The 22,488-nt window shown below is 47.0% G+C and overlaps 1 protein-coding gene across 1 annotated transcript in view; it reads right to left on the reverse strand.

Moving 5' to 3' along the window:
* FRMPD1 (FERM and PDZ domain containing 1) overlaps positions 1–22,488 on the reverse strand; it is a gene marked incomplete at both ends in the record, with an annotated part of 57,106 nt that overhangs the window by 15,027 nt on the left and 19,591 nt on the right. The window contains 6 exons of the mRNA XM_080940138.1: positions 287–406; positions 2,006–2,131; positions 7,760–7,855; positions 12,036–12,143; positions 19,364–19,409; positions 22,164–22,266. Coding sequence (XP_080796264.1) covers positions 287–406; positions 2,006–2,131; positions 7,760–7,855; positions 12,036–12,143; positions 19,364–19,409; positions 22,164–22,266 — 599 coding nt within the window. The remainder of the gene's footprint in view (positions 1–286; positions 407–2,005; positions 2,132–7,759; positions 7,856–12,035; positions 12,144–19,363; positions 19,410–22,163; positions 22,267–22,488) is intronic.

Here is a 22,488-nt window from a genome sequence, read left to right on the forward strand (position 1 = left end):
AGACCCTGTTACGTCATCTCTAACAGGAGTTTCTGCAGCACTGAAGCCCCATCCTTCAGGAAAAGTGGAAAGGATAATAGCGTTTAATAGTATTAGAAAAATGTATCATCTACACTGAGGTCTAAGCTGAAATTTGATTAGGCTACTGCAAATCTCCCATTACAGCAACAGCAGGAGCAGCAGGGAGAAATAATGAGACCCACTGTCCTCTAGAAAGAGACAATCCCTCAGGAGAGCTGTTTAGCTGCCACCACCCTTGAGGACACAGGAAGCACAGCATGGTCACCTGCAGGTACAGATATTCAAAGGCCACAGGGTCTTCTTTCAGCAGGTCCAGGGGGTCCTTAGGAACAAAGCACACCCTGAAGAGGCAGCGGGAGTCCTGGGATTCTTCCCTTTCCACCACCTGCCCAGGGTAAAGAAGGTACAGTGACCTCACAAATCTCTCTAAAGCAGCTTCAGAAGGGAAAAGAGAAAGGGAGGCGCTTTCTATTTCAGTCTTTCCTCAGACAGCACAGCCTTCTCACTTAGCCTGAATCTCTTTCCCATGGTGTGGAACATGAACGACTCAAAGAGTGTTGTTTCTTCTGTTAGAGAAATCCCAGTCCACATCCCAATGTCCTCACAGGGACAGTCCTGACAGTCTCTAAGGCCAAGGCTCTCCCGTTCCATTCCCCTGCTGAAGAAGCCCTCCCCTTCCCCATCTGTAGAATGTCTACTGATCTTTACACCCTACAATGATTTGTTGAACTGACCCACATCTCAATGTCCTCCCAGGGACAGTCTAGGACTATTTGCTTTGTGGTTTGAATGTGAAGCTCCTCTTTCCCCAGCACGTGGGAAACACGTAGTCTTGGGTGGGAAGGGAGATTCTAGGAGGTGGGGCCCACTTGGAGAGTGTCTCTGAGGCTCTGGGGTATATCTTGATCTCTCCATTTCCTATCTGCGGCTACATGTGACCGACCAGCCGTGATACGCTCCCACCATCACAGACAAGGACAGTTCCGCTGCCATGCTGGTGATGATGTGTCGCAGCTCCAAAACTCGGAGGCAAAAGTAAACTTCCCCCCTGTCCTCAGTTGCTCCCGATGGGGATTTATTTCATCACAGTCAGGAAGACAGGATGCAACAGTGGTGACTGATTTCCACAAGAGAAGATGGAGTTTGTACCTTCCCGCACTTTATTATTCTTTAAGGGCTTGTGAGCTGGAGAGATGCTCAGTGGTTAGAGCACCGACTGCTCTCCCAGAGGTCCTGAGTTCAATTCCCAGCAACCACATGGAGGCTCACAACCATCTGTAATGGGATCTGATGCCCTCTTCTGGGGTGTCTGAAGACAGCTACAGTGTAGTCATATATAATAAATTAACCTTTTGAAAAAAGAGTTTGCAGCAGTCAGAGTGGTGACCGGGTCATAACTCATTTGCAGTGGGATAGGCTGTGTGACCTCCAAGGCCTTGGCTTTCCTGTTCCATTCCCTTGCTGAAAAAGCCCTCCCCTTCCCCATCTGTAGAATGTCTACTGATCTTTTCATAGTACACACCCCAGAATGATTTGTTGAACTGACGCATGTCTGACTTCAAAGAGTCTGTGCTACAAGTTCTTGCAAGGCTGAAGCACTGGGTGGCACAGAAGGACTGGCTGTTTGTCCTGTCCTATCATGGGGGTTGCCTCTCAGTGGGGCAACGTCACAGAGAGGGTTTTGGACACAGCAACCAATGTCCCCTAATAGTTCTGATACAGCAGGTGCCAGGAAAGATGACCAAAGCTGGAAGCAAACGACTCTGTCAGATATGTGACCAGGGGAAACCACCTCACCCTGCTAAGCCTCTATCTCCACCCCTAGAAGACGGGCATCTTGGGCTATGGCCTGCGTACCTCAGAGGAACAGAGGCAAACCACGCCTGAGTCTTGCCCTTCTCACCCAGGGCTGAGTGGATGTACTTGACCCGGTCCTGAAGTGGCTGAGGAGCCTGGTCTCCCAGAGCGGGATAGGTCCTCCTACCTGTTGGATGAGTTCCTCCTCATGCAGAAGGTGTAGGCGGGAGACGCTGTACTGCTCCTCCAGGACCAGCGCAAAGTACTCGATACTTCGGATGGATAGCTTCTCCTTCACCGTGAGGATGATGTCCTGGGAGCAGAGGAGAAGAGAGGTCACCAGAGTGAGGGAACTTCTCGGGCCTTCTTACAGCTTCCCCAACATCCGGGAGAAGAAGCTGGTGCTCTTGTATCCGCTGCTAACACAGGTAGGGCCCCAGCTCTCATGTTAGACCTTTTCGGTCCTGCACTGCTCATAACAGCAGTCTCTCTTGCTTTCCTCGGGAGGATGCAGCCACCATGGGGGAGATACCAGTCTCTTGCCTCAGTGTCTGGATAGAAAGTCTCTGGAGCTGCCTGGCTATACCAACTGCATTCTGGATAGAATCCTACCAGTCTCCTCGAGTGACTATGAGATGCTGACTCAGGTTTCTTCTTCCGAAACGGAGGAAAGCAATGCCTACAGACTGCCAAGGAGCCTGTCAAGATGGAAAGGTAGATAATGCTGTGCCGAGGGCTCAACAGCCACCAGGCCACACATTCCTTTTTTCTCTCTGGTGGCCCCTGTCATGGCAGATGCCTCAGGCACTCACAGACGTTCTTCCCTCTGACGTATACACTTTTGTTCATCATTTTTCACAAGGCTGCTTCTGTCCTTTTATGTTTGATTTATATGTCCCCTCTCCAGAGAGGTCCCATATGGCTACTGTATCTAAATGTCACCCTGCCTATTATTCTCAGTTGCAGGAGCATCTTGGTTTGCTTTGGTTGGAGACTGAACCTATGGCCTCCCTGCTGAACTGAGTCCTCAGCCCCTGGGGCATGTTTAGTCCCCTCATCATTATTTAATATCTATTTCTTTAATAAATGATGTTCTTTTTGTAAAAGACAGTATGTCTGGTACAGGAAGGGATTCTAGGCTGAGGCTCATCCTCCTCCTCAGCTTGCTGTGGCCGTGGACACACTGTGGTTTTCTCTGTGGCTTTTCTACATTTTGGTAGACATCAACATCTGTCAGCCAGACTGCTGTGTGCATTCACTGGAAGGTGCTTACCTCACTCACTCCCTAGCAGGCGGTGTTCTACATAAGCTCACCTCTAGCATTTGTTTTCTTGTTCATTTTCTTTTACCTTAATAGACAGCAACTCGCTGACAGTGTTGGAGTCTTAGGGTTTCTGCTGCTGTGATAAACACCATGACCAAAAGCAACTTGGAGAGGAAAGGGTTAACTCAGCTTACACTTCCACAGCACTATTTATCACTGGAGGAAGTCAGGACTGGAACTCAGACAAGGCAGGATCCTGGAGGCAGGAGCTGATGTAGAAGCCATGGAGGGATGCTGCTTACTGGCTTGCTCCTCATGGCTTGCTCAGCCTACTTATAGATCCTAGGACCACCAGCCCAGGGATGGCACCACCCACAATGGGCTGGGTCCTTCCCTATCAATCACTAATTCCCTACAGTCAGATCTTAGGGAGGCTTTTTCTCAGCTGAGGTTTCCTCCTTTCAGACTAGCCTGTGCCAAGCTGAGTCGAAAGGGTTTGCAACCCCAAGAACAATACCAATCAACCAGAGCTCCCAGGGACTAAACCACCATCCAAAGAGTACACATGGACAGACCCATGGCTCCAGCTGCACATGTAGCAGAGGATGGACTTGTTGGGCATCAATGGGAGGAGAAGCCCTTGGTCAGGCCAAGGCTTGATGCCCAGTGTAGGGGAATGTTAAGGGAGGGAGGAGTCAGTGAACACCTCATAGGGAGGGGAAATAGGATGGGGGTTTATGGAGGGGAAAGCAGGATAACATTTGAAATGTAAATAAAATATATCCAATAAAAATTATAAATAAATAGAATTTGTATGCAACAAAACAACCCCCCCCCCCAAAAAAAAAAACAAAAATTACCAAAAAATAACCAAAAAATGAGCCAGCACAGTTGGGGTCTGTTATACTCCAATGCTTGGGGCCTTGGAGATGCTCAGCAATGTCTCACCTGAGCAGTGATCACTGTGGACACACTACAGAATTCAGGGTCTCAGATTTAGAAAGCCTGACTGTGAAGGGCTGCCTGTTCCCGTGCCTCCTGTCCACCGGTGCCCTCCGTAACTAAAGCCGTGACTGAGTTCTGAAGAGGGTATTTCTGTCTGCAAGTCATCAGCATTAATTAGGCACCTACTGTGTGCTACATAGCTTTGGTTCTAGCACCCCAGGAAGCAGAGGCAGGTGGATCTCTATGAGTTCAAGTCCAACCTGGTCTACAGAGCGAGTTCCAACACAGTCAGGGCTACACAGAAAAACCCTGTCTTGAAAAAGAAAGAAAGGGGCACTGCTGTCAGGATCAGAGATGGCTCCATGGGTACAGCTAAGAACCAGAGTGATTCCCAACACACAAATCGGACAGATCACAACCTCCAACACCTATGGTCTCCACGAGTACCTGTACTTGTGTGCCCATACCTAGCACAGGCAGACAAACACACACGCACAATTATAAGAGTCTCACACTGTAGTCCAGGCTTTGAATTCATGATCCTCCTGCCTCAGCCTTGGGTGCCAGGATTACAGGCGTACAGCACCATTCCCACTTCACACTTTATTTCCGGTACTTCTGTCAGTACTCTGCTCTCAAACATCCTGTGCACTTGCCCATCTCTGAGTCTTTGCTGTTCTGTTTCCCATGCCCGGGGGCATCTTGATCCCACTTGCAACCCACTAATATCAAAGCCTGCCCATCTTTCCGTGTCTGCATGGCCCACTGCTTGCTAGAAGCTGTACATTAACACTCAGCTGAAAGTTCTCTCCCCTAAGCCTGCATGACAACATTTCTGTGGCCCTTTCCTGGCCCTCAGCACATGGTACCTTGTCTCCATCTCCAACGCCAACCTGATACCCCAGGCTTCCTAACAGAATAACCCTAAGCAAATGGTTTCTGTATTAGCAACATCCAAGTGACACAGAAATGTCTGACCCACGAGTATCAGTAACTCAGTAAATGTTAATGGGTCAAATGACATTTCCTTCCATCTAGAGATGTTTTTGTCTGCCTCTGTTTCTTTCTAGGTAGGAGAGCAGAGTCTGGCACCCCAAGCTGGCCTCAAGCTGGGATCACAGGCATGTACCATCACACCCAATCCATGCAGCTCCAGAGGCTGAACCGGAGGCTTTAGTCTGCTATAGCTCTGGCCCAAAGAAACACTTTTAAAAAAAGATTTATTTATTTATTATATATAAGTACATTGTAGCTCTCTTTGGACACACTAGAAGAGGGCATCAGATCTCATTACAGATGGTCGTGAGCCACCATGTGGTTGCTGGGATTTGAACTCAGGGCCTCTGGAAGAGCATCTCTCTAACCTGCCCCCTCCCTTTTTGATTTTTTGATTTAAGAATCTTCTCCTTGTGGTGAAGGGTGGGAAGGAGAAGTCCCCGGTGAGCTGAAGCGCCTTTTCCTTTTTCCCTGACAGGATTTGTATAGAGCCACTGCTCTCCCTGTGAAAAAGAGCTAAGGGATTTGCTTTATAAACTTTGGCCAGTACAGATAAGATTAGCCAGTATTATACTTGCCAAGCCTTTGTTCACTGTTCTAACTCTAGCTTCTTAATTCCTCTGTGATGTGAACTTTCATTGTAAATCGCCTCAGGGTATTCTGGCTGCCTCTGAAGACCGACTTGCCCTCCTCCATCCTTCTTTGATCAAAGCTGACATGCAGAGCCCGGAGCCCAGCAACAGGGCAAACTTGATCATAAGCCAGGGGATCATAGCATGTTGGGGACCTATTAGACCTGTGTTCCTACCTACAAAGTAGAGATAATGCTAGTCAGTCATCTCCCAAGGTTATTAAGATGTTAAATTAGATTGTATGCAAGGAGGTGCCCAGCAGGATGGCTGGCATGAACTAGACTCATCCAGTTCTTCCTCTTGTTCCTTCAATGGCATTCTGGGTTCCAAAGGGATTTCTCTAGCCTCTCCTAAATCACACAAAAGTAGAAACAGGCAGGAAATTGGAGTAGCTTGATAATTGCCAAAGGAAGGTGCCAGAGCAAAATATTAGATATATGCCTGTGCACATACATGTGTCCATGTGTGCACATATATGCCTGTGCACATGCATATGTCATACATTCACTTACTCTATTAAGGTTTTGTTTTTTACTGTCCATTGTAACGCTAAGTGCTGCCCCACAAGACCTGGAGTCAGCACATAACCCCTGGGACCCGGCCCCTGAGTCTGACAGGTGAATAAAGATGCTGACAGCCAATATCTGGGCAGAAGGTGGGGCTGAGGTTTCGAGGGAGAGCCACTATGGGCCAAGGGCCAAGGAGCGTGGCCCAGAGGGCTGCCCAACTGGGTTAAGAGCAGCCCAGATGGAACACAGTAAAAAGTATGTGATAACCTAGGCTTATGGAAAGAAGATTATATCAGCATGGAGGGTAGGCAGCCGCCAGCTACTGTGCTGCCTAAGGAGTATTTTAAAATATAAGGGCTGTGTGTGTCTTTCATCTGGAAACATAAAAGGTCTAAGGTGGGGAGAAACCCCTCACCGGGATTTTTATATTTATTACATTACTGTGCACAAGTATATGTGTCTTGGCTATTGTCTATAATGTTTTCTCATCTCATTTCTTATCCAGGCCTAAAGAGCTAGGCTCCTCATTTAATTGTCCAGTGTGTGTGTGTGTGTGTGTGTGTGTGTATTACAGATATGTGTTGTTTGTTTGTAAGATGGAGTCTCTCTATATACGTAACCCTGGATGTCCACCAAATAGACCAGGTTGGCCTCGAACTCACAGAGTTGTTCCTGCCTCTGATTTCTGAGTGCTGGGATTAAAGGTGTGTGCCACCACACTCAGCCCTTATGGCCTGTTGTATTTAACAACAGTTTACTTCTTTACGACAGCCTTTCTCGACACCTCTGCCTTCTGAGCTCAGGAGCAATTAGAACCATCTCTCCTCTCTAGACAGTACTGTCTGGCGCTGGAGGCCCTCCATGGCTATTCCCCCTCCTAGGAGAGCGCCATGTGGTCTCACTGCATGTTTTGCTGGATAATGCCCATTATCCTGGTGTGCACCTCAGCCTCTCTGCCTTTGTGGAAATCTTAGTTACCCTACCCAGCTGCTCACGTGCATTTCCCTGCCTGGGCTAATGTGCTGGCGTGAGAAAGACGCATGTTTGTGGTCCACTCGCAACTTACGTATCCTACCTTTTGCCTCATTTTATCTTGCTCTAGTCAGCTGGAGTTTCTGGGATGCCCACCCTCTCTAAATGTAACTGAAGGCTCTTTTAGTCCTTTACCGGGCTCAATAACCGCTCTCTGAGAATCTCAGGTGAGGAGTTGATTATGTATAAGAACATGCAAGACCCTGGGCTTGCCCTCACATCCCACCTTGGTGTTTAGCTAATTTGGAGTCTGGGAGGCAGAGACAAGATGCTGTGGTTAAGGATGAAGCCATTAGAGATGTAATATGGCCTTGGACAAGCCACTTAGCCACCAAGTCCTAAGCCCCTCCCCTGCAGGAAGTGACAAAAACAAACACCCCTCCCCCAACCCATCTTATTGGGTGGCTATATAACCAAAGAATACAGTACAGTACATTTCCTGTCATGGGCACGCAGGCTGCAGAGGGCACAAGCTCACCAAGGCAGGCAGAGGCCAAGCTGTCTGGTGGTCCCTTGAGCAACTTTCCTATGAACAAAAAAGGGTTCTGATTTATTTTTAATACCTTCACGGTTGTGTTTGCCTCAAACTTGAACGCTTTGGTCTGTCCGTTCTCCAGGTACACCTTGAGCACGTTGGGCATACAAAGCAGAGAATTCCCCTGGAAAACACAAGAGCAGCGTTATAGGCTGACACACGCTTCTGGCTCCTGATGTAGCAATTCCTAGCTGCCTGGCACTCCAATCACTAGCTGCCTGGCACTGCCAGTTTTGGAGAGCTAATTGCTGCCTTTTAGCATTTGGGAATTTCTCCAGGGGGATAGATTTTCTTTGTCCAGGAAAATGCATGAGAGCCATTCATCGTGATAGGTAGTAGGGAAGGAAGGGTGAGTCACTACAGTTGTTCACTGGTGTGTATCTATTGGTGCCACCCATAAGGGACACAATTTCAAAAATGATGTTTGGCTGGGTGGCGGTACATGCCTTTAGTCCCAGTACTTGGGAGCCAGAAGCAGGTATGTCTCTGAGTTTTAGGCCAGCCTGGTCTACATGGCGAGTTCTAGGACAGCCAGAGCTACACAGAGAAACCATGTTTTTAAAAACAAACAACTGCTGACTGGTGGTATCTGTCTCTTCACATGGGGCCTTTCCCTTCTTTAGAGCCGTCCTTGTGGGGCTGACATGGAATGGAGTGTAGTCAGAGGTGGGATGCTTCCTTAGAGCCCCCTCCCCATTTTATTGCTCTAGCTCTTTGCAGTGAATCATCAGCAGGAAGCAGAGAGGGATGTTCTGTACTCCCCTGGTCCCACCCATCACCTCTAAGGGACCCTGCCACTCTCCCATGGCTTTGCAAGTCAGAGGAATAGGGCTAGTCTTTAGAAATTCCATGCCAGTCAGGATTCCTGGGAGCAAGGCAGCATTTGGGGGTAGGGGAGGTTCCCCTCAGGGTCAGCTCCCATTTAAAAACTGACCTCTGAATTGAGCTGAAATTTAGAATTGAGGTCCCTCACAGCCTTTGAGCCAGGAGTGGCTTTAGGTGTCTCAATGAAGGATCTGAGTAGAAAGTCTAACTGGGCGAAGAAGTTCATTCCCTTCTATTCTGCCTCCAACACACCTGCCAGCATTGTCCCTGTGAGAATCTTGAGTCTTCTAAGTATACAATATCGGTGCTTAGCTTAACTTGTTTTGGATACAGTGTTTTTATTTACAGAGGGAAGATTGTATATAGTGTTCTTATTTATGGAGGTAAGACTGGATACAGTGTTTTTATTTTTGGAGGTAAGATTGGATACAGTGTTTTTATTATGGAGGTAAGACTGCATACAGTGTTTTTATTTATGGAGGTAAGGATCCTAGGTGCCTTTTTGTCACTTGACACAAGCTGAAGTCATATGGGAAGAGGAACCTCCCTCAACTGAGAAAACGCCTCCATCAGGTTGCCTGTAGACAAGTCTCTAGAGCATTTTCTTGGTAAAGGATCCAGGTAGGAGGGATCAGCCTATCCCACCCCCGCCCCCGGAGGTGGTCCTGAGGGAAACCTCACTTAGCAAGCCAGCAGAAGGAGTCTGACATTAAGCAGTGCTCCTCCATGGCCTCTGCCTAGGCTATCTCCAGGTTCCTGCCCTGGGTTCCTGCCCTGGGTTCCTGCCCTGGGTTCCTGCCCTGACTTCTCTCAGTGATGGAGTTGTATACAGGAATAAACTCTCCTCTCCCAGTTGCTTTTGGTCATGGTATTCAATCACAGCAATAGAAACCCTAACTAAGACATGCTCTAATACCAAATCACACTCAGCCAGAAAGTAGAATGTTTTTTCCAGTTTCTGGCTCTGGGTGTAAAAAACAAAAAAAATCTCATTTTGGATTTCCCACTTGGGGGCTTTTCTCCTTGGTACATTATAATTTGTGATTTACAAGGCTTAAAAAAAAAAATACAGCCCTCGCATCACACAGCTCTCGCTATTTATTTTCTTTAAAGCTTCTTCTAATGTGTGCCTAAAATTGTACATAGATTTTTAGCTGATAAAACAGACTATGCACAATTCTATATTATTTTATTTTTATCCAACATTTCATAAATGAATTTTTATGTAGGCGCACTATTTATCATTGTAAAGAGCTTAACATATTGTAAGGAGCTGAAATAACCAGGTCTCTATTCTAGACACACAGCATCTTTCTGGGTTTTGGCTATGTAAAATGCTGATACTACAGCTATCTTTATTCTATGCATTTCTCGCATTTAAATCTCTCTATATTCTAAATTTACACAAGTGAGATGTCTGGGCCATATTTCATGGGAGATATAAATCTGTATCTTTTCCCCTCCCCCATGAGCTGATGCACTCTTTTACAAAGCCCCAGTGGATGCATGACCGGAAGCCTTCTCAGCACCCAGGCTGACATTTTTTTTTTCTGATTTGTGGTCATTCTCTAATGAGCTGGCAGCTCACCAGCTTCATCATTCCGTAAGCTTCCCCTGTGTCTCTTTAACTGTGAGCCAAGCCAGACCCATTTCCAAAGCTGGGTTTTACGAGAATAATCTAGATGTGCACGCTCAGAGCCGTCTTCTCATTGCTAAGGGAAGCTTAATCAGCTTTTAAAATGCTTCTGAGGATGAGGTGCAGGTGACAGTGACAAGCACTCCCCTGGCTTTGCTGCCTCTCCTGTGGTCGGCTGGTGCAGATGCCTATCCTTGGAGCTCCAACCTTCAAGCTTCTCGGAGACAGAAACTTTTGGGGTACAATGTCTTTAAACTACCCATCACTACTTAAACTGTTCAACAGTTCAGTAGCCTGTTTGGGTTTTTTAATGTGTTTTTAAACCCTGTTGGGGTTTCAGAACAGATATGAGGGGGAAAGGGACGAGGGTCATTTTTAAAGCAACACTTCAGGTTTCCTGGTCCACACCGGTGATGCTTTGTGCTTTCTGACCTGAGCTGCTTCTCATGCCCCGGCCTCAGCATGTACAATGCTCTGCAATATGCAAGCTGCCCGCTTCTTGGCCTTTTGGCTAAGATTAAGCAAACGCACATGTCGAATCTAAATTTAATCTTTAGAGAGGTCCAATCCATTTTCACAAGTGTGGACACCTAAGAGATTTAAATCATTGCTGACAGGCAGCATTCCCAGGTTTACCCTGATTGATGTATTGGGCCTCCACTGGCCCCTTCCTGAACAAGCCTACCCTTTTCTCTCAGGTCTCACTGAAGATGTGCTCTGTCATGTAGTAGGGCAGAGAGAAAACAAAGGCTTTTATGTGCGGTGAACTGAATCCTGAGCCTAACCCTTCAATTTCTCAGGATGACAAGAAGTTTTGACTTGAAGGTTTTAAAGCCTAATACTGATGGCTGGGTTCAGAGTGGCAAAAGTTACCAGCCATTTTATAACATATGAGTACATGTGTCTTTTATCAATAACTCCTTATTTAAGACATGGACCCCAAGACAGGAAATGGCTCTGTGGTTAGAACTCTTGTTCTTCAGAGTTCAGTACTCTGTACCCAGAGGGCTCCAACTGTTAACCCCAGCTTCAGGGGACCCACTCTCTTCTGGCTTTTGTGACCCCCCCAACCCCCCGCACAGAGGCACACAGAGTATAGCCACCAATGCATACACATAAATAAAAAAATAAAAATTACCCTTAAACAATCCATCTGAAGGCTCAAATTTCCCTTAACAAACATGTCTTTTCACAGCATACCCTGCCTTCTCCCATCGACCCTGGATTTTCTATATCAAAAATGACCAGAGAGCATAACCAGGAAAAACAAAAGTGACGTCACACATGTCTAGGCTCCTGTCTTTTCTTACTGTGTGATTTAGCAGTGAATTCTCTTACTCTCTCTAAGCCGCTGTTTCTTCTTTTGTTACAATTCCTCTGCATGATATAAGGACTAGGCACAGGAAAGGTTTAAAAGTGAGTAACAGAGATTCAGTAAGATGTCGGGCTCTTATCAGCAGATGTTAAATTAAAAAAAAAACATGAAAAACAAAAAAGCAAAGAAATCTCAGCTACTATCACCATTATTTTAGCAGCATATTAATATTTCCCTTCGAGGGAATAGTAAACTCATTTACATGCAAACTGGAATCTCCAGACGCACCCCAGCAGGAGCGTGGAGTCGTGGCTGAGCAGGCAGCCACCCTCGGGACTTGTTCCACATCTCAGCCTTGGCCCAGGCTCCCCTGGCTTCCCTTGTCCTGCAGAGGAAGTAACCTAAGCCTCCAGCAAATGCCTGTGGCTCCCTCTGCACCCTTTCTGAAGACTTCAGAGTTGTGGAGAGGCGCAAGCTAACAGACAGCTTGCCGTCAGCAGGAACTCCCATCCCTGGCTCCTGACGCACCTGGCTGTGCCCACTGACCAGCACTTCCTCAGCAAAGTGCACCTTCACAGGGTTGGTCTTCAGCCGGGCCCTCTTCTCTTCTGTCAAGAAGGATGACTTGGGGACTCCCTGAAAAAATATTAACATACTTTGGAATGGCACATTCATAAAAGCATTTGCATCTTTTAACTTCTTAAACACACACACACACACACACACCAGAAACACAGACACATACACATAAACAAATAAACTTTAAAAATAACTGTATGATCAGCCAGGCAGTGATGCTGTACACCTTTAATCCCAGCACTCAGGAGGTAGAGCAGGCAAGTCTCTGAGTTTGAGGCCAGCCTGGTCTACAGAGGAAGTTCCAGGCCAGCCAAAGCTACACAGAGAAACACTATCTGGAGAAAAACAAAGAACCAACCAACCCCACCCTCACCCCACAGAAAACAAAACAAAACAAAATAAAAATTCTCTCTAAACTGTATGACTCTGGTTGTATTTGAGCTTCTCCGAGTTTCAGGCTTTCTATCCATACACTTGGGAGCTAGAGGGCTCATTGAAGCGTTGGTCTGTGTGAATTGTGATTGGACTCTCTTGACTGTTATCTTCTGGCATTCTTTTTCTCCAGAAGTAAAAAGACTCACGTTAGCTGCTATGAGGTGGTAAACCCTTACACGGATCACACCAGGTCAGACTTGAGCTGTGTCTTATATGAATGAGACCAAAAGATCATGACCTTCCCACCCAAAAGGAACTTCCCAGTTCCGCACCACACACTTCAACACTCTAGCAAGTCTTTTAGGCCAACCTTTAGAATGTCCATATGGATAAGAGCCCAAGATGGCGCTCTGGGCCATGTTCTATGTAGACAAGGGAAGAGGTCTGTAACAGCATCGGGGAACTTTTTGGAAGCCAAGTTCATGGACTTAGATATTAAGACAGCAATCCATGAAGTAGATGAAATGAGCCAATGACCCTGATATTTTAACAAGAAGAAATTGTGGTGTTACTTGGTGTGACTGGACATACAACTGTGATTTACCACCTCAGAGACACAGCTTGCTTTCAGACCAGAAACTTGAGTATGAGAGAGAGCTCTGTTCCCATGAAGAAACTCTCAGTTTTCCAATCTGAAAGAATGAATGGAATAGGCAAAGAAGCTGAAATCCAAAGTTATGAGCTCAAGACTCCGATCCAGGTGAATCTCGGGGCGTGAGGAACCAGAATATGTCACAGTTGGCACCGCCCAATATCCGCAAAAAGAAGTCATATTTGCAGACAACAGACGACCAATATCGAGCTCTCCACAACAAACACACTGGAAAACACACACTGAAAAGCCTGCTGTTAGTTCTTGGTAAAAATCTAAGAGATGGGCAAGGAGCTTTCAGCACGGATCGCTGATGACTCAGGAGTCAGCAGGGACAAGTCAGAACCAACCAAGTTCAGTTTTCTTTTGAAGACAGCATTTCAGATAGACAGACCAAGGTCCCGTGGACATGTGAGAGTTCCTTCGTTCTTGCCAAGATTAATAACCTCTCCCACAATGCCCCTGTGGAGAAAGCTAGATGCAGAGCCATGGGTGGATTCAGCAATGGTTTATCTGTACTTGGAATAGTTCTGGTTTCTGTTCCCTTTTTCTTTTCCCATCCTTTCCTGTGCCAGGAACCAAACCCAGGGCCTCGTCCCTGTTAAGACAAGGGAGCTACCACTGAGCCAAGTGTCTCAAGCTCCCTTTGGCTTAACCCTTATTGTTGACATCTGGCAACGGCTCAGAGGAAGAATTTATACAGGCAGAACTGTAAGAGGTCATCAGGTCCCAAGCAACAGATATTGAACGAGATCCTTGAGAATCTGGAGAATCTCTGGGAAAACCATGAACAAGTCTAAGAGGGCGCAGTGAGTTTTCGCCGCAATAAGCAACCGGCACCACTCTGAAGACTCGGGATGGGGCAGGCAGGAGCAGAGCAGAAGAGAGAGACAGAGAGCAGGAATCTACAGGAGCCAATCCCGGTGTCTCATGCTAGGGAGGGCAGTCCCCTGAGCATTAGGCCAAGAGCTGAAATGTTAAAGAAAACGAGCTGGCTGAGAACTAGAAGAGAAGAGGAGGCTCCTTGACAGGAAAAGTGGATGATTTCAGCTGGCAACTGTACAAATAAGCCTTTCAGCCTCAGGACTAGAAAAACACAGAAGGCCAAAACACCGGCCAAGCTACATGACCTGACATGGATTAATAGGAAGAGTGACTCTGAGGATTTAAAAAAAAAATCAATTGGACAAGCACGGGATGGGGGACTCAGCCTGGAAGCTATTCATTTGAAAACCGGCTCAGTATTTCCCTGACCACAAGTATCACCCAAGCCAACAACGTGACTGGCCTTGCCAGTGCCAAGTGGTAATCCACCCCGAGCTCCACCTGCAACCCTGATGTACACCAGAAGCGACCCTTCATTCCCGGGGCACCCTTTGGCTATTGGTGGCAGTGTGGACCTTTCCGGATGTCATCATTTGCAAGGGTCATGGAAACTGTAATCCATCTAGAAACCCGTTGGCGGAGTGTGAAGTATGAGTTCAGCTTGAAGACAGGAAAGCCACACGGCCACTTCTCGGAGTAGCTATCTCAGACAAGGAAGGCTATTTTGAACTAGGACAGACGCTGGGACTTACAAGGATATAGGGTCTGTCACTCCTGGAAGCCCTGAACTAGCTGCTTTGAGAAAGAACACTCCATCATTGGTCATGGAAAAGGCCAACGGATGGGCCCCACGGCGGCCTCGTTGCTTTCCTACCTGCACCTCAGCACTATAAGCCAGGCCGCCCAGCATCTGCAATCTGCTGCAAACCAACTGCTTGCACAGGGCACTGATATTTTACAGGAACAGTGTAGAGGATGTGAACTACCATTTACCCTAGGACTTCTGAGCTCCTCCTGGGTTCCCTGATAAAACGTATGTTTTTGCTGCAGAGTTAACCCTTTAACAGTATTAGGGTAGAAAATTTTGCTGGTCAAGGGAATAGAATCTCTGGCCTGGATAGACCCCCAAGTTCCAGTTGGGCTGGCTCAATCTGTCTCTCTAAGAGACACCCAGGGCAGTGGGGGTGGAGAGGTAGGAGGCTCACCCCAAGCCACACTAACTAGGTAGGTGGAATAATTAACTCTTTAATAAGATACTGTTCTTTTTCCCTCCCAGAATCCCTTCCCCTAGTTTGGCAGCTCACTGGGGGCAACCTTGTTAGATCTGCCCACTTTCCTGAGTTATTAAGGAGAGCATTATGTTTTCTTGTTCTCTTTTCTAAGCATGCTTTCTTTAGTACCCTGGCTGCCCCTGAACGTTTTGGGTTCTCTTACTCCTTGAAAGCCTCCCTCCCTCCATGGCGCTGCTTGCCTGCCTTGTGTCTGACCTCCACACCAGCATCAGCAGCAGGGCCTCCCCCTCTCTTCTTCGTACTCCTTCCTTGGACAGACTGAGCCGTTTACAAATGAGGCCATTCTTAAACTCCTTTGTTAATAAAACTAAGAACTCCAAAGGCGACCCTTTATGAAAAGAATCTTAAAACTGGCTTAGTTGAAAAGTTAATTCGGATTTCTGCAGTGCCCTTGCCAAGGAGGACTCAGCGGCACCTCATGAAAACAGCTCAAATGGCATGATTGTCTTAGAGAGTGTGGGCTCTGGGGTCCGACTCCCTGGAAATAAACCCATCCCCTCTGAACTGGATGCCACAGTGATCTGCAGAGGTGGGGCTAATGAGTCTGTTCCGCTGCAAGATCTCCTTCTGGTGAAAATTACGTAACATATTAATTGTGAGTATAATGTTAAAACATGTAACTGATACAAAAGTGCAGCCTTGGGACTGAAGTGATGGTTCAGTGGCTCAGAGTCTGAACTGTCATGGGTCTCGGTGTTACACATCTTTAATCCCTCAGCACTCAAAAGGCAGAGGGAGGCAGATTTTTCTGAGTTTGAGGCCAGTCTGGTCTACATAGTGAGTCCCAGGGCTACACAGTGGGACTTGGTCTCAGAAAAACAACAAAATAGTCCGTGCTACTTTTGCAGAGAACCTGGGCTCGGTCCCCAGCACCCACATTGGTGGCTCAAACAGACTGTAACTCTAGTTCCCAAGAATCTGACACCTTCCTCCAGCTCCCTTGGACATGGCATTCATGTACAAAACCCCACACACAGACACATACATGTACATGTAATTTAAGAAAAATGACATCTTTTTTTAAAAAATGCAAAATTCAAGCCAGAATTACATTTTCCTTAAAATGCCGTGTCCTAGAGAGATAGTCATTCATGTCTAAGTGTGGATTTTATAATTCCCAATCTGTTTCAGTTACATGAGGATTCCAAGAATCTACCAGGACCACAGCAATGCCAAGCCTGTCATGTCCTGTCTCACAGCAATGTCTGTAAAATGCTTTGGGACGTCAGGTCAGGTCATCTGTAACCCCCCCACCTCGGGTGTGGTACTAACGGTTCTGCCTGGAAACCTTTGTATTGGAACACAAACTTTTCCCTCCCCTACTTTCCGATTTTAAGCCGCATGGCTACGTGCCATCTTCTGCTTCACAGAACCAAGTGCCTGATTTGGTCCATTTCATGGAGCTGCTGCAGGGAACCCCCACCTAATTAAGATTAAGATGCTTCCCATTGAGATGATAATAAGCTAAATAAAAAGAAAGGCTTACCACCTGCGCTGTTATTTACACTGATTAGCTTTCTCCATTTTTATACCAGGCTCACATTGTTTCATAGACAAACTCTGGCTAGAATAAAAAAAGCCTCCACTTAGCCTGCAGAGAACATTCAGCCAGTCATATTTATAGCAAACATTTTCATTCTAATTGGGTGACTTTCCCCCCTACTGTTCCCAGGAAGTAAAAATCAAACACCTGTTGAATGGGGAGAAGAGACCAGTTCTTTGTTTATGCAGTGTCTGGACCACAGAAAGGTTTTCCTGAAGACGGAAGGGCCATTCCTTCCACTGGGCTTCTTTGTATGGCTGAACGCACAGGAAACCTTCAGTGCCAGTGGGCTGACAGTCAGTGGTTCTTATGGTTTGTGTCTTATGTTTGTCTCTTTAAAATTTAAAAATACATTATGTTATGTGTGCTCATGTGTGCACGTGTCCCTGTGCGTGGTGGCGGTGGTGGCTGTGGTGTGTGTGTGTGTTGACAATCACATGTCACTGGGCCCACATGGAAGTCAGAAGACAACACGGGGGAGCTGGTTCTTTCTTGTTAAGATCTAGGTCCAGGCATCCAACTCAGGCCACCGGGCACGCAGCAATACATATTCCATACGGTATGTGGAAGGTTGCCTGTATCCCAACTACTTAAAACGGAGGGCGGACATACATAACTACAGTACCAGCTCTCAGGAGCCTGAGGCAGAATTCACTAAAGAGGTGGATGTTCACTCTTATTAATCATTTTAGTTGAATAATGGTTAGCTTACTTTGTTGACGCAGGAGCTCAGGTAGCCCAGGCTGGCCTTCATCTGGCTAAGTAGCTGAGGCTAGCCTTTGAACTTCGGCTTCTTCTGTCTCAGCCAGACAATTTCACATACACCTCCCTGCACCTTGCTAGTTCTATTTTCTTCCAACTTCTTTTCACCAAATACTTAATTGATTTATTTCCTTTTTAACTAGTAGAAATAGTTAAGATTATCAATTTTACCCTGATCACAACTTCAACACATAGTAATTTTGTAGTTGTTCCCACATGGCCTTGGCTATCCTAGAACTCACAATGTAGACCAGGCTGGCCTCAAACTCATAGACTCTCCTTTCTTTCCTTTTGAGTGCTAGAATTAAGTGTCTACACTACCACACCCAGTTTAGTTTTTATGTAAAATTATATTTAGGAAAAGAAACCTTTATATCTTAAAGTTTTTTGTTTTGTGTATTTTTAATAAGATCTCATATATAGCCTGAGGTAGCCGTGGGCTTTGCTTGGCAGCCCAGGTTGGCCTCAAACATTCGATCCTCCTAAGATCAAGTCTCAACCCTCTGAGAGCTGGGATTTTTAAGTATAAGTATGCTTTTTTATAAAAAAATTAATTTAGGAGTGGTTTGCTGAACTTTCTTGGTTATCTAGTATGTGGACAATCAGGTTAGACTATAAGTATGTTATTAAAAGTTATAAAAACCCTTCCTGTTTTGATCTGTGTTTAGTCAAATTCTCAAAATGTGTGTGTGTGTGTGTGTGTGTATGTGTGTGTGTTTTAATAACTTGATCCCACGAGTTTCCCTGTACCTGGGTCAAGGGCCCCTTTGATGATCCAGGCCTGCCATTTTCTGGCTCACCACACTTACACCCTGCCTTGTGCTTGGCTTCAGCTGATAAAACTGTCACAACCAGCACTTCACTTGGTGCTTTGGATGATCTGTCAGATAGACAAGGCAGCTGTTGTCACCGCAGCTATTGTCACCACTGTTTTACCATTGAAAAGTTGAAGAAGAGACTTATCCAAGGTCATTCCCCCAAGCCTGTCTTGGAGCTCTCTGTTTGATGTCCCCTCCATTAGCACACTGCACATCACAGATGGTCTCTTCCCCTGAACCGCAGGTCCCCAAAGCCTGGGCCACATCTGTCTCCTCCACAGCACTTACAGCCAGGAGGGCTTCAGACCACACTGGCTGACAAACCATCCATTGCCTGGCAGCTGCCACCCTCTGCCCTCTGCCCTCTGCCCCTCTGTATAAGGGATATCTTCAAAGAGCATCTGTGGGTCCATGGGTGAAATGCACCCACCCTGTTGAGATAAATTGAAGCCCTGGGGTCCCTGAGGGACACTAGGTGCTTCCTAGTCTCCCAGGAGTTCAGGTCCCTCTCATGTGCCTTCAGACCCCCACAACCCCTTGTAGAGAGGTTTGAGTAGCATAGGTCACACCCCAAGTCCCTCCTCCAGGTGAGGATGTGGCATAGGCTTAAGCCAGATTGGTCACTCCCCAAGTCCCTCCTCCGCAGTGAGGACAAAGTCACACAGAAGCAGGACCACATTCCCAAATATGTAGATAAGGTATTCCCAAACTCCTAGGCCAAGCCAATAGGAAGAACTGGCTACCAGACCCTGAACCATCCCAAAACTGTATATAAGAAGCCTATCCAGAAGGATTAGAGGTGTGCAGGAATTATCTATCCCATGCGGCAGCGGCGGAAGGAACCAGAGGTGGTGGAACCGGTCCCCCCTCCCATGAGTCCTTCTATAGAACCCATACATCTACAGGAACCATAAATCTCCCTGTGAGGCCTTTGAAAAATAGGCCCACAAGCATCAGAGTCTTAGGATCAGGGAGAGTGAAACCAACAGAAAAAAAAAAAAGAGGTTTACCGATGTGCAGCGGACAACTGTAATTGAAAGAGAATCTTCCGTGTCCCTGAAAAACAGAAAAGGATTCAGTCATTCGTGTGTGTGTGTGTGTGTGTGTGTGTGTGTGTGTGTGTGTGTGGTGACTGATAAACCCTACTCCTGAGAAAGGTTTCTTTGGCTCCATGTTCCTTCTTCCTGGATACTCACCTCTACCATCTGTCCACTCCACACCTCGAGGCTCTTCCTTTACTGTCATATGGTAGAAAACTCATACAGTGGATATTGGCCACCCTTCTCCGGCAGGGTGACACTGGCTCTTGCCGTACTGGCACCAGAACCCTCTATAATTTGGATTTACCTCAGAACGTTTCTTAGGGCAAAGGGAAGTGTTCAGCACACCTCTGCTCCCACCCTACTGCCCAGGTTTATTATTTTACCCAGAGCATCACCCAAGTTCTACCTGCAGGAAAGGTCCTGCCCCAGGAGCACGGGTTCCAGATGCACCGTGCTTGCCTAGCATGCATAAAGTCCTCGATTTGATCCCCAGTATCACGTGGTCTGGGTGTGGTACTACACACTTGCCTCCTAGTGCGGGGAGGTGGGGGCAGGGAGATGTAAAGTTCAAGGACATATGAGTTTGAGGCCAGCCTGGGTATACAGCTCATGAAGGAAGGAAGGAAGGGAGGGAGGGAGGGAGGGAGGGAGGGAGGGAGGGAGGAAGGAAGGAAGGAAGGAAGTAAAAAGGATACAGCTGAAATATTTCTGGACTCTCCTCTGCTTTGTCAAATTGCAGCTTCCTCCTACGCTGGGAGTCCCCGTGTTTGTAACCTGGCTTCTCAGCTCCTCTTACTGCTGAGGCTGTTCATCCTCATCGCGGAAGGGTGTGCACCACAGATCTGCACAGGCTTGCAAGTAGCTGGGGAGCAGATTGTCTCTGCCTCCCAGGGTTCTTTGCCCAGACTAGATGCTCAGCGAGCAGACGGGGGGCCAAGAGCTACCTAAACACCCAGTTCTAGACTGTGGCTTAAAGTTATAAATACATTTGTTGATCGCTCGGAGTTTAGGACTGACAAAAGTATTAGTAGCTCTAAAATAAGAAGTTTGTTGGGAATGATCCTCTTTGGAAAAACAGCCCAATAACCTAGAAAGCAAACTTTGAGGTTTCTATACTTATTTTTAAGTAAAATCATCGAATCCTTCCCTGCCCGCTTCAGCAACTCAATTATGCCTCTGGCAATCCTGAAGCAATATTGGGTTTGGCTTCATAGATTCTCTGTGAGTCTTAACTTGAACTCTCTTCACAGTAAGACTGTGCTCCCTGAGGGCGGACATGGGTTTCTGCATCTCCGGTTCCTCCTTCTCTGGATTGCGGATGTTACCTATTACTGCTGCCTGAGATACACTCACAGAGAGGTGTGCCAACCCAAAGCCAGGCCAGCCGGCTCACGGAAAGCACATGCTACTGTCAACAGAACCCTGCTTCTCATTTCTATAAAGATCAAAGTCATAGCGCAGTGCTGGGTGGAAACTGAAAAGCCAAAGGCTGCGTGTATCCTGACATATGCGCTAGCCTTCCCCTACCTCAGCACTACCTACTGTCCACCTTGGAAGAAGTGGCCGGTTCTCAGTGTTACATGTTCTCTTATCTTATGGAGTATCCTCTACGAGTGTGCCTTGCTCTTTCCTGGGAAGGTCCAGGAAGATAGGAAAGCATTCACGTAAATGACAACGACACCACAGAAAGCTGTGGGCGACACATCACCAAACCACGTGGAGAAGACAGTGGCAGGATTCCAGACAACCATTGGCATCTATTGACTTCAAACTTTGTCATATGCTGCCATCCCACTCCGCCCAGGGTAGGGCCTCTGGAGTATCCACTTAGCGGGGAGATTTAGGCATAGTGGAGGTTTGATGCAGCCTAGGCATGCGGAAGTTCTACAGGCAGGCAGAAGAGAGTAAACCATACTTGTAAAGGTAACTTTCATTCACCTGATGTAACTGTCACCTCTGAGGCTCACCGCCTCTGTCTGCTAAGCTAGGCCTAGTCCGGGAAGCTTCCAGCCTCCTTACAATCTCATCTAGGCCTAGAACACTTTCAGCCACTAAGACTTACTGCTCAATAAGCTCACCCTTCCTACTTCTTTCTGAGCTCCGACTGGCTGGTTCAACTCTGCCGTCTGGCTCAAAACTCCTCTGCAAGACGACTGGTTCAAACTGGCTTCTTCCGGACTTTGACTGCATTGCTCTGCTTGGCCTCAAACTAACTCTAGCAGTCTGTTCTAATCTTCTGGCTCCTTCTGTCTTCACCTGTGTCTAGCTTGTTCTCTCTCCTCAACCTGTCTCTGTACAATTCTTCCCTCTCCTTTCCCTCCACACTGCTCTTTTCCTCTCTCTTCTGGTGAGAGCTGGGCACATCCTCTTCTGTCAGATCTTTCTCTGACTCATCACTTTGTCTGCCCCTCAGTTAGACTTAATCACTTTCAAACATGGCTGCTCCCTTCCACAAATTAACTTTACCCTCATTGTTTGGGATTAAAGGTGTGTGCTAAGGGCTGAGCCACACTAAAACTAGAAACATTTTTTTCTTTTCAGTAAATAACACAATCTCATGTGGGGTTCACAGTGTGATATTTATCCTGCAACAGCACCAGGTAGAAGATAGCAGATCATAGGGCAGCCATAGCCAAAATGCCACCTTCTGAGATAGCTGGAACTGCTCTAGTGCTTTAAGGGGGGCAGGCCAGCCACAGCATTCCTGAGGCTCCACTTCACTCTCTGATAACCCGAGAGGCTCTGGATGCTGAAGACAGGTAAGTACCTGAGAATATCAGCGGCTCGTTCATAGGAAAGGTCTTCGGCCGGCTCATTGTTCATTTGGAGAATCTGATCACCAGGGAAAAGCTTGCCATGAGCAGAGCCGCCTGTGGGATAGAAAACAGGTAGCTGTTGTGGCCAGGAGGGTGAGTCATCATCGGTCACAGTGCACCCTGGAATGACGGCCAGCCTAGGTCCCATGGGCACTGGCTCATGGGAAGCATTGTTGTTTTCCTTGTAAACCACAGGGAAGGTACCTAGTTCCCATCACTTTCAAGAGATGGAGGAGAACTGTCCACAGAAAGAAAAGGAACAAAACAAAACTATCG

Source organism: Micromys minutus (genome assembly GCF_963924665.1).
Source record: "Micromys minutus genome assembly, chromosome: 28".
NCBI lineage: Eukaryota > Metazoa > Chordata > Mammalia > Rodentia > Muridae > Micromys > Micromys minutus.